The sequence below is a fragment of the Cephus cinctus genome, unplaced genomic scaffold, assembly GCF_000341935.2.
Source record: "Cephus cinctus unplaced genomic scaffold, Ccin1 Ccin1_scaffold0168, whole genome shotgun sequence".
In the NCBI taxonomy this organism is placed as follows: domain Eukaryota; kingdom Metazoa; phylum Arthropoda; class Insecta; order Hymenoptera; family Cephidae; genus Cephus; species Cephus cinctus.
This window is the reverse complement of record NW_014332892.1, coordinates 512,874-528,272: the sequence shown is the minus strand read 5'-3', so window position 1 is coordinate 528,272 and position 15,399 is coordinate 512,874. Positions and strand designations below refer to the sequence as shown.

The window sequence follows — 15,399 nt, the reverse complement described above, 5'->3', positions numbered from 1 at the left end:
CAAAATGTCCTCCGTCTTGAGTCAACTTTTCGAGGTTTTTTGAAATTTGGCTCATTAGAAGTTTCAATGATAATCAAAATCAATCTGAACCATCGACTTAGAGTCCAGTATACAATTTCGCTTTGACACTTGAGAATAATAAATTGCTGGACAAGTGATTTTGCAAATAAATTCTATATGTCAATAAGCACGTGGCGTAGGTATATTCGAGCATCGGTTGATACTAGCGGCTGAGTATACAAAGAGAACATGGAAGCTAAGGTGGAAAAGGTAGACGAGAAAGAGGATGATGACCTTGTCCTTGGATGACTATACCTAAGAGAACACGTAGGACTAGACTGGCGCTCAGTCAAGTTCAGTCGTTCCGTAGTCAGTATCTTGTAAGTGAGTGGGATCTTAAGACCAGTTGGTGCCACTCTTTGGACTCGTTGAACTCTTTGTACTCATTGGATTCTTTGGTCGGGAACTTTTGGATTTAACGTGGACAGTCTCCCGTAAGCGATCGGAGTATCCAGTGATTGACCTGTTCTCTTGGTCACCTGATCGATGCGTCTGTATCGAACCGGATTTCATTTGATCGGGTAGGTCCGGAATTAATAATTGTAAAATTAAAATCTCTCTCAATTGAAAAATAGAACGTGATTATTATAGAATTAATAGTTACTGGTGCAGTTTAGAGGAAAACCCGTTTTTTCCTTACCCCACAAATATTCATGTGCAACTTTGCGGTAAAAGCAAACTTGCCGATTGTGAATATTTTTGTCAGTAGAAGTGCCAATATTTGATTAACAAGATCCGAATAACTTGGTTAAAAGTTTTTTACTCAGAATCGACACCAAGGAGTAAAGTGTTACTGGGTGGCTAAGAAAATTTTTTTGGAATACTAATTCGACGAATTATTTTACTTGTTAAAATGAAAAATAAGAAATTTCGACACTGAAGAGAAAATATTGAATGTGTAGTTCCGCGATTAGTGTACTTTTTATTGGAATTATGTAAAAAAAAATGGGTATGTTTGATGATCGTGCGAAGAAAACAAATGGGATTTACTTTGTATGTATTTTACACGTAACACGTCTTACGTATATTGTTATACAGATCTGTAAGAAATACGTTGAAAAAAAAATGTTACGATTACTAAATCCTTTATCGAATCTATAACGTATTATGTATTCGGGTTGCCTGAAAAACTTCCATCTCGTAGTAAGCTTTACGTAAATGTCATGAGAGTTAGAAATTTTATTTATGAGCTCTCTACAGTTCGATCATATGAAATTATGCAAATTTGTTTTAATATATATATATATATAATCGCATTCTTACTTAACAACCCCAATCTAAGCCCAAAATAAATTGAAACGATTAATTGATGGAGATCCAAAAAGCGTGCACATCTCTCGTAACAAATAGCGCATATTAAGAACGAGCTCCGTTATAGAAGGTTAGGTTAGGTCCAGAATTTATCAACAGCATCTTCGAGAGTTTTTCATAAAAAATAAAATAATTAAAAAGTAAAAAATTCGCGCTGTTTTTGTTTTTTGCACTTTCACTATAAAATTTTGCTTAACGACATTCAGGCAGTTTCCACTAATCAAATCGACGATTATAAAGCTTCTTTCACAATGGGCGACTTCGAGCGGATTTTTGCATCATTTTACTGTTGATTAAAAACGACCTGATTTTATTGCTACACTTTGCCTGTTGCGCTCATTTCAATGAAGCCATCAAACGATATGACGCGTTTTCAACCATAGCTGCAGTGAATTCAATCTTGAAGCTCAATAAAATCTGTGGATGTTTTATATAGATTTTCACAGCGACTTCATTACGTAAATTGAAAATAAATATTCCTAATATTTGTTTACGTCAACCGTTGCCATCTAGTATGGCAAGCAATCAATATCATATGCTAATTATATGTGCGATGTTATAGAATGTTACCATGACAGTGGAAAAAAAAATGAGCAAGCTTTTTTTTCTGAAAGACATATAGATAGAACGTAAATGGCTTGTGCCAACTACAAGTGGAATATTTCAATAAGAAAAAAAAATAATTATGCGGATACCTTAAGGCAACTCTTATTTCCAATAACATTCACTCGTATCGCCATTAATCAATTTCTTTATTTTTATTCGTTACTACTATTCAGTGACTCATATATGTATGGGTTGTGGTTATGAATTTTTGTGATAGCCCTATCTTCCATTCTTTTTCAATTCTCTTGTCAAACGTTCCAATTGTTATATGGGAAGACAGTGGTAGTGATTTTTGAAATTGCCAGTATTAGCTTCGATTCCGTATTTAATTATACATGTAATGAATGATCGAACGAATTGTTATGTTTGAAGTAGGTTAGTTTTACACGTGAAGCATGACCTTGTATACTGCTTTATCTTGTGCTTTCCAGACCACCGAGGAGATACTAGTAAAAAGAAGCAGCTTTGTGGGATTTTGTGTCTGGCGGCTAATAGGGCACAGTGGGTACAGAAAATGGGCTGGAATCAGCACAAAAGTTTCGGAAGGGTTTGAAATTTTATACAGTTCGCTTCAGACACAAAATACACAGGGTTGACCCTGTTTACTCAATATTTACTCGGTGTTACTGCTTGGACCACTTATACCATATTAGTAACAAGTGTGACTGCTGGTAATTATAACAATTAACAATATGAAGTTGGCCTTGTAAGTATGAATTAACTAGGTAAATGTTAATTACGCTGCTGAATCAGATTGCATTAAATATTACGTTAAGAATAGGATTGACATTGGGTAATAAAGAAATAAAAAGAATAAAACTAATAAGTTTCCAATAAAATCTTACGGTTTTGAATCTTATTCGTATAATCAGATGTGTGAAAGAAACAAACTGTTAGAGTTCAAATATCGTTAGTTCAAAGAATCTTAGGGTTCAATGCCAAACTATTTTTATAAAAACCTGTCGAGCAAGTTATCAAACGCAATCGTGACGTGAAATGAAGGAAAAATTAAGTATCAATCCACTTGTTGAGTATGAAATTCATAAAATTTGACAGTGCATTGTGCATGTGTGTTCAAGTGAAACGCACTATATAAGGAGTATACTAAAAAGTATAGCGTATTACAGATCTGTACCTACTTTCGGATTGGGCGGACGTTCACCTCAAATTTAGCTAAAGGGTATGATAATGTGCACAGTGAAGTTGGCTACGAATAAGACAGTGAGGTTTAGATGAACGTATTCAAGCAGTAGCTTACGATATCGTTTTTTAAAGAATTTAGAATAATTTAATGAAACAGGAAGTTTTCATGGCCGCGACATAAAACCGTTCATAGAATAATTTAACTGAATGTCATTTAGAAAATCGCATAATATTCTTGTACCGTAATAAACACGCTTGGTGTTGCGTAACAGGGCGAAACGAGCGTTAATACTAAAACGGACTGTAAAACAGCGCAAAAGAAAAAAGACTCCAACAAATAGGCATATATATATATAAATGAAAGTAGTCGTTGCATGGAAATATCTAATAACGATAAAAGTACAGATTACATTTTTTTTTATTATATACAAACGTTTCAAATTTCTATGACGCGTCATGATTAATTAAACATTAAACAGGTTCTTTTACTGACTCATCGAAATATCCGGTTGGTAACGATTTTAATGAAATCATTATTCGTCATTAAAAGAGTTCATTGGTCAGTGAGAATCTTTAGCGTTTTAAGGTTGAGCGAAAATATAGTAAGAAAGAAAAGCAATAATGATTCTAATTAGGGAGAGAGGTCAGTCATATAAAAAAAAGTGTAACAAACTTCCTGGCCAGTGTTAAGCCAGTTGATCAAGGTTGCGCTGCTGAATCACGATGTGAATTAGCCATGCTAATCGTAAACTGTTGGAAATTTGGCATTGGTCGACCTTGGAATATTTTTCTATTACTCGTGTTCTGTAGGAGTCATTCACCCACAAGCTGCCATAGTCAGTTCGTTGAAAACCGGAGATCTGGACGTTTGATAGTCTATAACGATTTTCATGCTTCAATTTTGAATTCAAATTTTACGTGTCTTGTATAATAATACGAGACTCTGTAATAATTTCTTAATTTTAGTCTATCTATGTTCTGTATAAAAGATCCATATATCTTGTAGCAATATACATATATATATAATTATATATATTAAGCGCATATAGATACTTTCACGTTTTACGTTCGCATGGTTAGACAGTCGTTATGGCATTGGCCATTCTAAAAAACGATAAGAGAAGATCAAAATGATTCGCTTTTTACGAAATGATTGGCTAATCGTTACGGTTTAGAAATTGTCCGATAATTAAAATCAGGTCGAATTTGATGTTTTTCGCTGCTTTGAAATTCATGGATAATCATTGCGTCTCGATCTTTCCGGTAGATGACTCCGGGGACACTCTCTATAGGTCCGTTAATCATTTCCGTATCCGTCGAGGATTGCGCAACCTGGGGATCTGTTAGCAAGAAGCTTGTTCACTTTGAGGACAGTTAATTATTGTTAGACAGCGAGGAATTACATGTTAGAAATAGTCTCGCCGATATGACCTCAGTGTAGAATGGCGCGAAATTCAAAGTGATAATAAAAGGTTAATCATATAAATTTTTATTTCTTTCTTATTGAACCAAGAGAATATACGTTCTGAAAATTATTATAATAATTAATTATTTGGTTTGAATAAAAATCAGGACGGTCCTTTTTCCGGCTTTCACTGCTCTGACTAAAGTTCTACGGTACCGATACCTTTCGTTACGGCCGTCACTATTGTCCGTTACGTAAGAGGCGTGATCTGGTATTTTTGTGTTAAAGATTTTTTTTTCTTTTTTTTTTACACCTTTTTCCGTTTAAAACGAGCGTATTCAGTTGACTCGTATTCGCCTTCCATACGCACTTGTGTCGTTGAAAAATAAATGGTACAGCGATCGATTTGAATGAGAATATCACTCATTTTTTTTTAACTTTTATTTAAGAAAATTTCACAGCCGTATAATCAACAAGTCATTTTTTTCATATAACCGATTTCTCCTCGTACGCGAATTCCACTAGACTGAATTATCGTATGTATAAATTTCTAAAACTCCTTATTGCTGCAATTACCCAGTGACACTCATAAAATGACGCAAATATATTATAGTTGATGTAATCAAGTTTTAGTAACAACCTTACCTGTGATTTTCGAAAAATCTAGAATAATTAAATTAATTTTAATTTACAGTAATTAATTATTATATTTATGTATGCAATGATATTCCATTCGCTATTGTACATTGTTATGCCTGTATGTTTTTATTGGTTTGTCCAGTCGAGTGAAATGATAATAATAAAAATGCCTGTCCTACAATAATACAAGCATGGCGAGAGCGTTGTATAACAGCGAATTTAGTTTTAGCTAGTCGACATTCACTATTGTTACATAAAATCAGTAGACCCAAACGGACGCCTTTCTTCGCGGAATTCATTTGCCTTTTCTTCAATCGAATTTAACTACAACCTGAATTAACGTAAAACCGCAGACTCTCCAAGAGACATTAATTTTATTGTTTTACAAGGCAATACTTTGAGGAAAATTTTTGTCATGAATTGTACAGTGCTCTAGCTATACGTATAGGAGAGTATAGAGAAAAAGAGACGATAAGATTTTTATGTCAAATCGATAGACAATTAAAATTATTTGACGTTTATCGATTATTATATTTTCATATGTCACTGTGTCTTACGTTGATGCAAATTTAATTCATACAGTAATATTACTTTATGCATTTCATTACGCTACGGTCAGACGATCCTCAAAAAAATGCCCTAACCTCAATTCCGTAACTTTGATTAATTATTTCGCAGTGACGCATTAAAATCTTTTCACGTTTCGTCACGCTGTATTATGCAATTAATCTAAACGTCATAGTGATTAGAAAAGTTTTACTATTAGCTGCCTTTACTAACCCTCCAGTAGTGGCCTTTTTATCCCCTTGCCATAAGACATGTACGCCTATTGGGTCTGTCAGACCACGTTTCACCACTGGGAGGTTAATATTGCATCTGGAGTTAATTTGAAATTTTTAATTTTTTAAAAAATTCTTTTTTCTTACAGTGGATCATGATTCCCTTAAAGGAGGAGAGTCTGATGTTTTATTCAAAAAATGACAATTTCACAACGATAGCATGGCTGTACCTGTACACGCAATTTATAGTGGGAGCTGTCATATCAGGATTTTTGGCATTTCTCGCTGTTTTAAAATCCATATTACCAAAACCACCGAGAGATCTAACAGGAGACATAGCATTGGTAAGATAAGTAATCGAGAAAAAAAAATTGACAAGTTTGACTAATTTGCACATTTTTATTATTGACAGATAACAGGTGCTACTACGCTTCTGGGCAGTTCGTTGGCTAAGGAATTTTCGAGAGCTGGCTGCTCCGTTGTTTGTATCGATAAGGATCTGAAGTCTGTGAAAAGGACTGTATCTTGTCTGGAAAATTGTTCAAGGGTGGAGAGAATTGGTTCGGTGCATCGTAAACGTCAGGATTCTGAACGTATGCAAAAGTCATTTGCGTACGAGTGCGACTTTAATGATAGAGATGAGATTCGTGGAATTGCCAAAAAAATTAATGACGAAGTCGGGCAGGTTGATATTCTTGTTACCTGTTTTGGGAGTCAGGATGAGGATATACTGGATACTGTTAGTAATACATTGATGAGTCATTATTGGGTAGGAGTCTGAGATTTTAAAATATTTATAATTAATTTTTATCTCGCATCTTAGTTTATGTGATTAATTAACTTTTATTAGACGGTGCTGGCATTTTTACCTTTCCTATTGCTGCGTCGAAAAGCGCATGTTATTGGAGTGACGCCTACGATCTCTGTGCAAGATGCTTACATGGGTTCCAGAGCGGCTGTTACTGGTTAGAGAAATCTTATATTACACGTAATAAATGATAATTCAATATGCACTAATGATGAAAGTAATTTTGTTCCAGGTCTCATGGAAAGTTTAGGTCAAGAATTCGCGAGGCAAAGGAGTCAGTTGAAATTTATCACTGTAGCTCCCAAAGCTGAGCCCAGGTAGGTTTGTCGGGTATTGAAAATGAAAAAATTGTTAAATAATATTTTTAATGATAACGATAATGATAATGTTTGATCGACAGGTTATTAAAGAAAACCGAGTACGAGATTGCTAGAAACGTGGTGGAGGCAGTTCGCACGGATCAAAGTAGTCTCAGTGTGAACTGGTGTTCTAGAATGTTGTATCGTATAAGGTAAAATTTTTTTTTTTAATTAAAAAAATCACAGCTATCGGGTGTGTCGATAATTTAATTGATTAATGACTTTTTTTATAGCTGCGTTATATATAGAGCGATAAACATCATCACGCAGTGATTGTATACTCAAGGATGCGATTATTCTCATTAGCGAATAATTTCAATATGCGAAAATTTTAGTTCAAAGCAAAATCTTTATGAGCAACGAAAGTTCGGTTATCTGTTATTAATATTAATCGTGAACGTACGAATTAATTAGGGGAAATGAGACGTAGAACGTAAGCATGTTAATTTAATAAAAATAGTCATAGCAAGATCCAAAGAAGCATTACGGAAGTATTTAACTGGACGTCTTTTGCTTTAAAATTATTTTTCAAAAGGGTCATATATACTTGTTGATTAGTTCATTATGATAGGTTTGTTCAATGTATTTGGCTCAATTGGTTACTGACTCTGTGAATACTGTATATACGATATGGACAAGTGTTTTGTTTAAACAAAAGGAATTTTAAATTCTTTGTATAATCAAACAACAAATCAATTGGAATATTCATGTAGTAAACGTGAAATGAATAAAAAACATTGATTTGATAAAATCATGAATATTTGATTTAAAATACACAGTGTACATATAGTTCATAATACAAAAAAAAATACGTTTTTAATAATCCATTAATAAAACGTCATAGTGACCACTGTCAGATCGTCCACTAAATAATAATCTAGCCGTTCGATAATCATCGTGAACAGAATTATGAAAGACCCTCTTAATTTCATGTTTTCCATGAACAACCCGATAAATTGAAAGATTCATGTGATGCAGTCTGGTAGCAACAATGCATTCTAGCTCACTGGCATAAATTCCATCAGAGTTCATAAATTCAAAATATTCATGAGGATTCGAAATATTCCATTCTGCCACCACAAATGGTCCATACTCTTGCCAATTTTCTCTGACATGCCGAACGACCTGAACAATACAAATTTTGCATTTTTTTCTTTTCATTAATTACAATTTAATTGACGTAATATAAACATACCATATCACGCAATGATTTATGCTCCTCTTCGTTACCCCACAATATATAACTTATGGCACGAAACATGCAATTCCCATCGCCGTAAATTTTTCGCACGCGAAACGCGCCCTCGGTACAAGTTAACAAAGCCGTACCTATGTAAGTATCTAGTAATTATATGGGGTCTCAAAGGGAAGTCAGAGGATAACTTATTTAATGTAGTACAGGCATACCAATACGACGTACTGTATAATCAGTATTGTTCAACGTTACCTCGAACGCGGTGGCTGCTCTTGATGGGTTTTCTATAGTTTTTTTGCCTCTTGCAAACGGAGTTCGTCTTCTTTGTCTTTCCAGACGAGTCATACGACGAGGTGGATATGGAAATATTCCTGCTGTCTCCTCTGTCCAGGAAAAATTTCGTCGATTCCGTTTTGTATATATTTTCATTGTTGCTATCAAGCTCTTCTATAAATATTATCACGTGACAATTTTAAGATTTGTAAGTAACGAGAAATAATTCTTACTGGACGATGGTTGTCTGTTGAGTAACGTTGATTTATCTTCCTCGAAAATATCAGTGCATAAAAACGAACACCACAGACAAGAGGAGCAAAATATTCGAAACAATCTTAATGAAAGTTTCCCGATATCATCCAGCTTCGTTGTTCCTCATCGCCGGCTCATTGCTTTTTTTACAAGTTGTGAAAAATTATAAAGGAAACATGGTTTCAAGCTACTAAAAATTTTTTAAATGACATTTCGATCGTACCTTAATAATGTCGATATTCCATTATTTTACCGCTTCTTCTATCGACAAACTTCACGTTAGTAGTATAATTAAGATTTAGAGAAAATATTAATTATTCACTTTTATAGAACACTAAAAGTAATTTAGTTCTTTTTTTACGGCTTTGCATTAGTTTGTAATGACATTTTTTAATGGAGAGATAGAGAGAGAGAGAGAGGTTATTGCACGTACAATATAAATATACATAGGACGTAAACCCCTAATATCAGAAACCAGGTAGTCGACCGCGTATCACGTGATGCCGTCTTTCAGGCGTCGTCTTTTAACCCTAGGGACTTTTATTCAAGCGCGTAGGCGCTGTTGCCAAACCTGAACCATTGTAAAAGAGCATCGGGAGGCAGCAGGTTGTTTCCACGGAGTGGCAAAGTGGTTGGCCCGTTGCTTGGCTACGAAAGCAAACGGACATGCCTGCCGCTCAGTCACCCACGAGAAGGGAAGAAACAAGTGTTGAAAATGGCGACGCATCCAGACGAGCCATAGTGATGCAGTGGTCGCATAGTGAAATTGTCTGTTCCGATCGTGAAAAGTGATCACGGGGATCCCTACAATCATCAACAGGGCCAAATGACATGGGAATTTGCAGCAGGAGACATTTTCTACTGACAATATGCACTCTACAGCTTGTGAGTCTTACGATGAATTTTATCATGGCCATAATAAACGCTTCACTTTACGCAGCTTTCATAATAAGTATCATATATGAATGTGCACTGAATCACGCTGTATTAACATATTTAGATGTTACGTCTAGACTCTCTTATGCTGTCCCTGACATTCCACTGTTTTCCATGATATATTCATGCAACGTGAATTCTGCCAAGCGAGGAAAATACAAAAGGCGCAACAATCGCAGTGGGAAAACTTGAAAAATAGTAAAAGCTACCTTATCGTTGATATCAGATAACGATACAATAGACTGTGCCTTGATGAATTATGGTTTATCATGTTCGATGCTCCCTTTTTCCTGAAGTAGCGTCTAATGAAATCGTAACTCGTTATTACGATCAGCCTAGAAGATATAGTTTTCTTTTTGTGTTTTTCCCTTTTACTCGTGATGCGTACATTGAACTGTGAGAAATAAATGAGTGCATTTACCCTAGCACGAGAATACATTGTTTGCGCAATGCGTTGAATTGAATTTTTTCGAAATTCGATTTTACCATGTTACGTATACCTCACTGTCTTTTGACACAACTTTCAACTGAGTTCATGATGTGTCATTACGTAAATATAATATTGTATTTGTAATGTATATATTTAGAATATGATTCTTTAAAATGAATGTCGAATTATCGCTTTGTGATCGGCACGATTTTGATTACATATATAAATTTCATTATGCATAATCAGTACATAATTTTATTATCCTTAATATATCGTATAGTTGAATTACAAATTATGAAAATTATAAAATTCTTGGTTAATGAAAATCGCTCGTGGAATACAGCATGAGTTTGCTGATATTTTGTCCTGATTAATAAATCATCATGAGTCATTAAGCGCGTAAGATTGTATAACTTTAATTCTTCACTATTTCAAATGCAAATTCCTTATTGTTTCTGTGCATGATAGACCTCTTCCTGCACTTTTAATACAGGCAATTATTTCATGGCAGTCTGTGCGACTTGTCCCATCTTGGAATGATAATTAAACGAGTATTTAGAACGCGGAGCAATTGGTGCAAATTAAAAGGGTCCAGGAAAAAAAAAGAAGGGCAGTTAAGAAAATCATGATGACAGCATTGTATCATGCTAAAGTACCATAATTGTAATTTACATTGGCATGTTTAGTGTGAGTTGAATTAACTCTTTATTTACTTAGATCACCACCATAGAGCGCCAAGTGTTCGACTTCCTGGGGTTTATGTGGGCGCCGATACTGGTCAACTTTTTCAACATCATCTTCGTGATCCTTGGATTTTTCGGAGCCTTTCAGTACAGGCCTAAATATATCATTTCGGTACGTATATATTATGTTTATATATTTATTTTTATAATTGCATCCGTGCGCATGCGCCTCCTTGAAATATATTCATGTGCTCACCAAGTTTTGACAAATAGGAAAATTCTTATCGTCCTACATACGTACAATATTTGTGGAATATTATTTTATATCATGTAACAATAATATAATTGTAATTTTTGCAGTACTGCGTATGGAATACATTATGGCTAGGCTGGAACATATTCATCGTATGTTTCTACCTCAGCGTGGGAATCCTGGATAAGGTATACAGACGAACATAATTTACTGTGGAAAACAACAAATATTAGGAGAAAAACATAACCCGCTAGCGGACGCATCATTTCTAGCGTCTCGCTCTCACTGCTGCGTCCTTTTATAGGTTAAGTCGTGTCGCATGAGAGATATCCTCATAGCCCGCCTGTGAGTGGGTTAATCTGACTTGCATGATATTTTTAAAACGTACTGGCACTTGTGTCAGATATAAAAAAGTACTTAAACCTTGTGCATCCTTATCGCGTTCATTAAATTCTTAATGGACCTGGATTTATATTTGGTACGGAGCAGTTGACCCGCTTTGGTGTCTATTTTCTGCTTAGGTCAATTTCATGAGACATTTGAATTTCGTTGGTCGACAAGTATTTATATTCGTACAGACGAAAACAGTCCAGTATCTATTTCTCGTTTGCAGAATAGCGACATTTTAAATCTTGGCACTGGCAGTTTCTCTTGGTGGCAAATCAATGGACCAGGGTGCAAAGCTGTTTACAATGTCACTGATCAAGAATTATTTAGACCAGCCAGGCCTACCAACGTGACGGATTGTGTCTTGGAATATGAAGTTATTGAGGTTCTGCACGCGGCAACGCAATGCCTTCTAGCGGTAAGCATAAAATATTTCATTTTAAGCAGTTAAGTAGTTTTTATCTTTCCATATAAGCAGTGGTTTATGTAAATTTTATTTTAAGAAACCTGTGATAAGCACTACAATGATAACTGAAGCAAAATATACAAGTGTGGGTATTGTCCTAGCATTGATTAAAGACTTCCCCTTTGTCAATGTTACTTTATTGACCTCACAGAGTCTCTAGGATGATCCCATCATTGTTAAGCATAGTCATGACTCATAGATCACTGTGGCTCTTTGAACAGATCGAACTTTTAATTGAGTTCATAGCACTTCTACTGAGTTATATTTTTCAGTTCATGGCCGTCGTGGGTGGAATCTGTCTGAGTCGTGTGTTCCTAGAAGAAGATGACAGTTGTGAGTATATGCGATTACTGTTACTGAATTCTGGTTAGATAGAGATTGTTCGGATTCGATACGAAATCAATATCGTATCAAGTAAATCCATGGTCGTAGAGCTTGTGTAACGTGTGACCATGAAATTTGAGATCGTATTCAGTTGCACCAGCAGAACAACTTTTGTGGTAGTTTTCTTCGACGAGACTTAACGCATTCCACTATGCACTGAGTTCATGATAAACGCAGAGTTTGGGAATTATTGTAACTTTCTGGATTAAAATCTTTTTTCAAAATTCTACATCAAGGTAAAATTCACGTATACAGATGTCGAATAACGGGATATATTGAATGACACATTCGAGGGTGGCAGTTAAAAGTTTTCATGAAAAATAGGCTATAAGCACTCCTGAATGGAGAATATTTTTATCAACACACTCAGTCATATTTAAAAAAAAATATTTTATTTGTAATTATAAGTAGGTATTTTTTTCTGGGTCTTTGGATAATCATTGCGTCTTCTCATGCTTTTGGAGTATCAATTCACTTGCCCATCCTATTCATCTATTCGTGGTACTCCATAACTCTTCTGGGAAGGTACTTTCAGTTTTGGGTCGCTCTCCTTCCTCTAACTACTGACTTATCGAGCTTGAACGGTTGTGGGTTGATTTACTGCGTATTTTAATGATTCACAAAAAATTTAATAAAATTGTGAACAGTATATCAACGTGGTACTAATTTCGATGAAATTCCTCGTGGAGGAAATTGCGGTTGGAGTTTGTATGATAGGATGTGACCGGATAGATATTTTTTTTTATAAGGATATTTTGTTCCTTCGCAACTCGTGTACTTCTGAAATTGTTATAAGATACGTTAAACAAAAATGACAACAATTAATCGTATAATGGGAAAATGCGTGTACAAAGTAGTATCGCCTAAAAGGACAATAATATTAAAAAAAAAAAAGGAATCCATAAAAAAAAAGAATATTCCGTAAGACAGAAAGCTTACGGTAGTGATGGGTATAATTCCCTTAAGACCCAAAGAAATAAATCCATAAGATATTTTCTTCTCACGTACAAAATATAAAATTAAAATAAAAAATCCATATTAGACACCCATCAATAACGTGAGCAACCTGTATCCATGATTTTCACTTCCACATGAAAAAGAGGATTGTCGGTTACAGTTGATTTCATTGGTGGATTTGATCCTCCATTTTGGTAAGTCGTCCCATATCATCTGCACGTTCATTTCCGCCATAGATTATCGGCATGCAAGAATGTCCAGTGTATACAATGCATAGTGGAAAGTAGAGAAAATTTGTCTATATACGATTCCAGCACGTATATATTTTTGTGCCCAATTATAATCCTCATTATTATTATTTAATTATAAAAAAAAAGAGAATCAATTTCAATATTTTCAATTAATAGATTTTAAGAGACGCCTCAAATACGTCCAATGTAATATTCTAACGCAATGGGCTCTTCTGGGTGACTTTTCAGTTGACTTTGTCGGAGGCGGCGACTTTGGGCTGGCAGGCCACACGCCGTTGCATCCCATGTACGTTAGCTACTCGGCACTTCCGCCACCTGCCTATCCTCAAAAAAATTCCCATCACAGTTACCCGACAGGCACAGCTAGCTCGCACCAATCCGTTTATCGCGAGACGACTATGCCGAAACACGTGGAAAAGCCGTACGGCAACAGCACGTCACGCAGTAACAATAAGAGCAGTGTAAGGAACGAGACGATAAGGAGTGACAGGAGTAACGCGTCGACAAGGAACATTGAAAATGCAAAATTGAACGTCGATTATAGCAACGACTATTCGAATCCTCTTGATCAGTTACAAAGATCCATATCGCCCTACGAGGAGTACGACTCCCTGGACAGTGTAGCGCGTCTACGATATCAGAAGAACAAACTTTACTACCCTCACTCGTCCAAGTACAGTCCGGTTGTTTCGCCAAAATTAAGAACAGCACGCGCCGTCAATAACAAGCAGAACCGAAATTCCTCCTATAAGCCGCGAGTATTCACGGATCACGTAAGGGAGCAGCCACTCAGGTCATTCTATTCAGATCCTAGACTGGCGGTTGAGCAGCAGCAGCAGCAGGCTTGTTCCAGCAGCCGCGACGATACAGCCAATTCTAAGAGAGATAGTAGACCTTTGTCTCTGTACGCCAACTGATACCGGTACCATTTAGTGCTGTTTTTCACTGGGTCAAAATGACCGTTCACGAAGGTGCAGATAATCGTTGACGGTGAAGCAGTTTCTTGTCGTCACTTTTTAAAAAAGCTTTAAAGCAGTATTCTCAGAATCAGGGAACGACGCAGAGGCGAAAAAGTTATATTTCTATATGGATATCTTTTTCTTATCCATTTCACGAAGCTCTTCGTTACGCGGTAACGATACTTTTCTATCCGCAAATTTATATACGCGAGGATCGTACTGCCTCTTTGGACGTTCCAGATTGTTTTTTCCTTTCCTACACTTGCCAAATAGGTAGAATACGTCGGGTAGCTAGCTTAGGTGCCTCTTCCTATTTTATAACCATTCACCATACGCCTGATTCACGAATTAATATCTTTTTTTTTCTTATCTATTACACGCATACATCACACCGCCATATGTGTATCTGATATATTATTTTTCGCGTGTTGTTCTTTGGAAAAGTTATTGTTTCCTTATTCTTTTATTTGTTTTGCACTAATCGACTTACGATACATACACTGTGATACGTAGAAAAGAGATAAACCGTATAGAGCTGTGCCAAAGGCTTTTCATTTATTCATTAATGGCTGATCGTTTGATTCGTTTATTGAATTATGCACAAAGTAGAAAATTCGATTTTGAACGTCGCACGGTGATTGTGGAATAAAAAAAAAATTAATTTTTAAGACACGCCTTTGGGCGAATATCTCTTTTACCTCGTTGTACTTTAATGATACTTGGTGATTGTTTGTCTCTTAATGAAGTTTCGTTACTTCGTTAACGAGAACTGTTTGGGATTTTCAATGCATCTCTGCGTTTATATTTATAACTGGAACGATGCATTCAGCTAGACGTATTTTTTTTTTTTTTTTTTTTTT

At 35.6% G+C, this 15,399-nt stretch overlaps 3 protein-coding genes across 6 annotated transcripts in view; 2 read left to right on the top strand and 1 right to left on the bottom strand.

The window, feature by feature from the left end:
* The first annotated feature begins 335 nt into the window (after positions 1–335).
* On the top strand, positions 336–7,858 carry LOC107264377 (short-chain dehydrogenase/reductase family 16C member 6). 2 transcript variants are annotated; one of them, XM_015732582.2, is made up of 7 exons: positions 336–581; positions 6,093–6,287; positions 6,356–6,682; positions 6,794–6,908; positions 6,984–7,068; positions 7,152–7,262; positions 7,344–7,858. In XM_015732582.2, exons 2-7 carry the CDS (start codon positions 6,099–6,101, stop codon positions 7,381–7,383), a joined length of 867 nt encoding a protein of 288 aa, XP_015588068.1. In that variant the 5' UTR covers positions 336–581; positions 6,093–6,098; the 3' UTR covers positions 7,384–7,858. The 2 variants fall into 2 exon arrangements, with proteins under 2 accessions (XP_015588068.1, XP_015588067.1); XM_015732581.2 differs by having other exon boundaries at positions 338–581; positions 6,356–6,712; positions 7,344–7,854.
* LOC107264378 lies at positions 7,813–8,956 on the bottom strand. Its single transcript, XM_015732583.2, has 4 exons — positions 8,812–8,956; positions 8,558–8,752; positions 8,306–8,439; positions 7,813–8,235 (listed from the first exon to the last, which is right to left on the bottom strand). Exons 3-4 carry the CDS (start codon positions 8,369–8,371, stop codon positions 7,927–7,929), a joined length of 375 nt encoding a protein of 124 aa, XP_015588069.1. The 5' UTR covers positions 8,372–8,439; positions 8,558–8,752; positions 8,812–8,956; the 3' UTR covers positions 7,813–7,926.
* LOC107264145 (sodium/potassium-transporting ATPase subunit beta-1-interacting protein) overlaps positions 8,878–15,399 on the top strand; it is a 10,397-nt gene continuing 3,875 nt past the window's right edge. Inside the window, exons 1-6 of one of the 3 annotated variants that reach the window (XM_025081526.1) lie at positions 8,878–9,718; positions 9,847–9,967; positions 10,917–11,054; positions 11,243–11,323; positions 11,749–11,940; positions 12,261–12,321. In XM_025081526.1, coding sequence (XP_024937294.1) covers positions 10,959–11,054; positions 11,243–11,323; positions 11,749–11,940; positions 12,261–12,321 — 430 coding nt within the window. In that variant the 5' untranslated portion in view covers positions 8,878–9,718; positions 9,847–9,967; positions 10,917–10,958. Of the gene's footprint in view, positions 9,719–9,846; positions 9,968–10,916; positions 11,055–11,242; positions 11,324–11,748; positions 11,941–12,260; positions 12,322–13,808; positions 13,867–15,399 lie in introns of all 3 variants that reach the window. The other 2 variants (XM_015732078.2, XM_015732077.2) reach the window with 2 other exon arrangements.

Coding starts and splice junctions, on each gene's coding strand:
- LOC107264377 (XM_015732581.2), top strand. CDS start 6,099: ATGATTCCCTTAAAGGAGGAGAGTCTGATGTTTTATTCAAAAAATGAC. Junction 6,288..6,355: donor TAACAGGAGACATAGCATTG/GTAAGATAAGTA, acceptor TATTATTGACAG/ATAACAGGTGCTACTACGCT. Junction 7,069..7,151: donor GCTCCCAAAGCTGAGCCCAG/GTAGGTTTGTCG, acceptor TTTGATCGACAG/GTTATTAAAGAAAACCGAGT.
- LOC107264378 (XM_015732583.2), bottom strand. CDS start 8,371: ATGTTTCGTGCCATAAGTTATATATTGTGGGGTAACGAAGAGGAGCAT. Junction 8,236..8,305: donor ATAAATCATTGCGTGATATG/GTATGTTTATAT, acceptor TGTATTGTTCAG/GTCGTTCGGCATGTCAGAGA.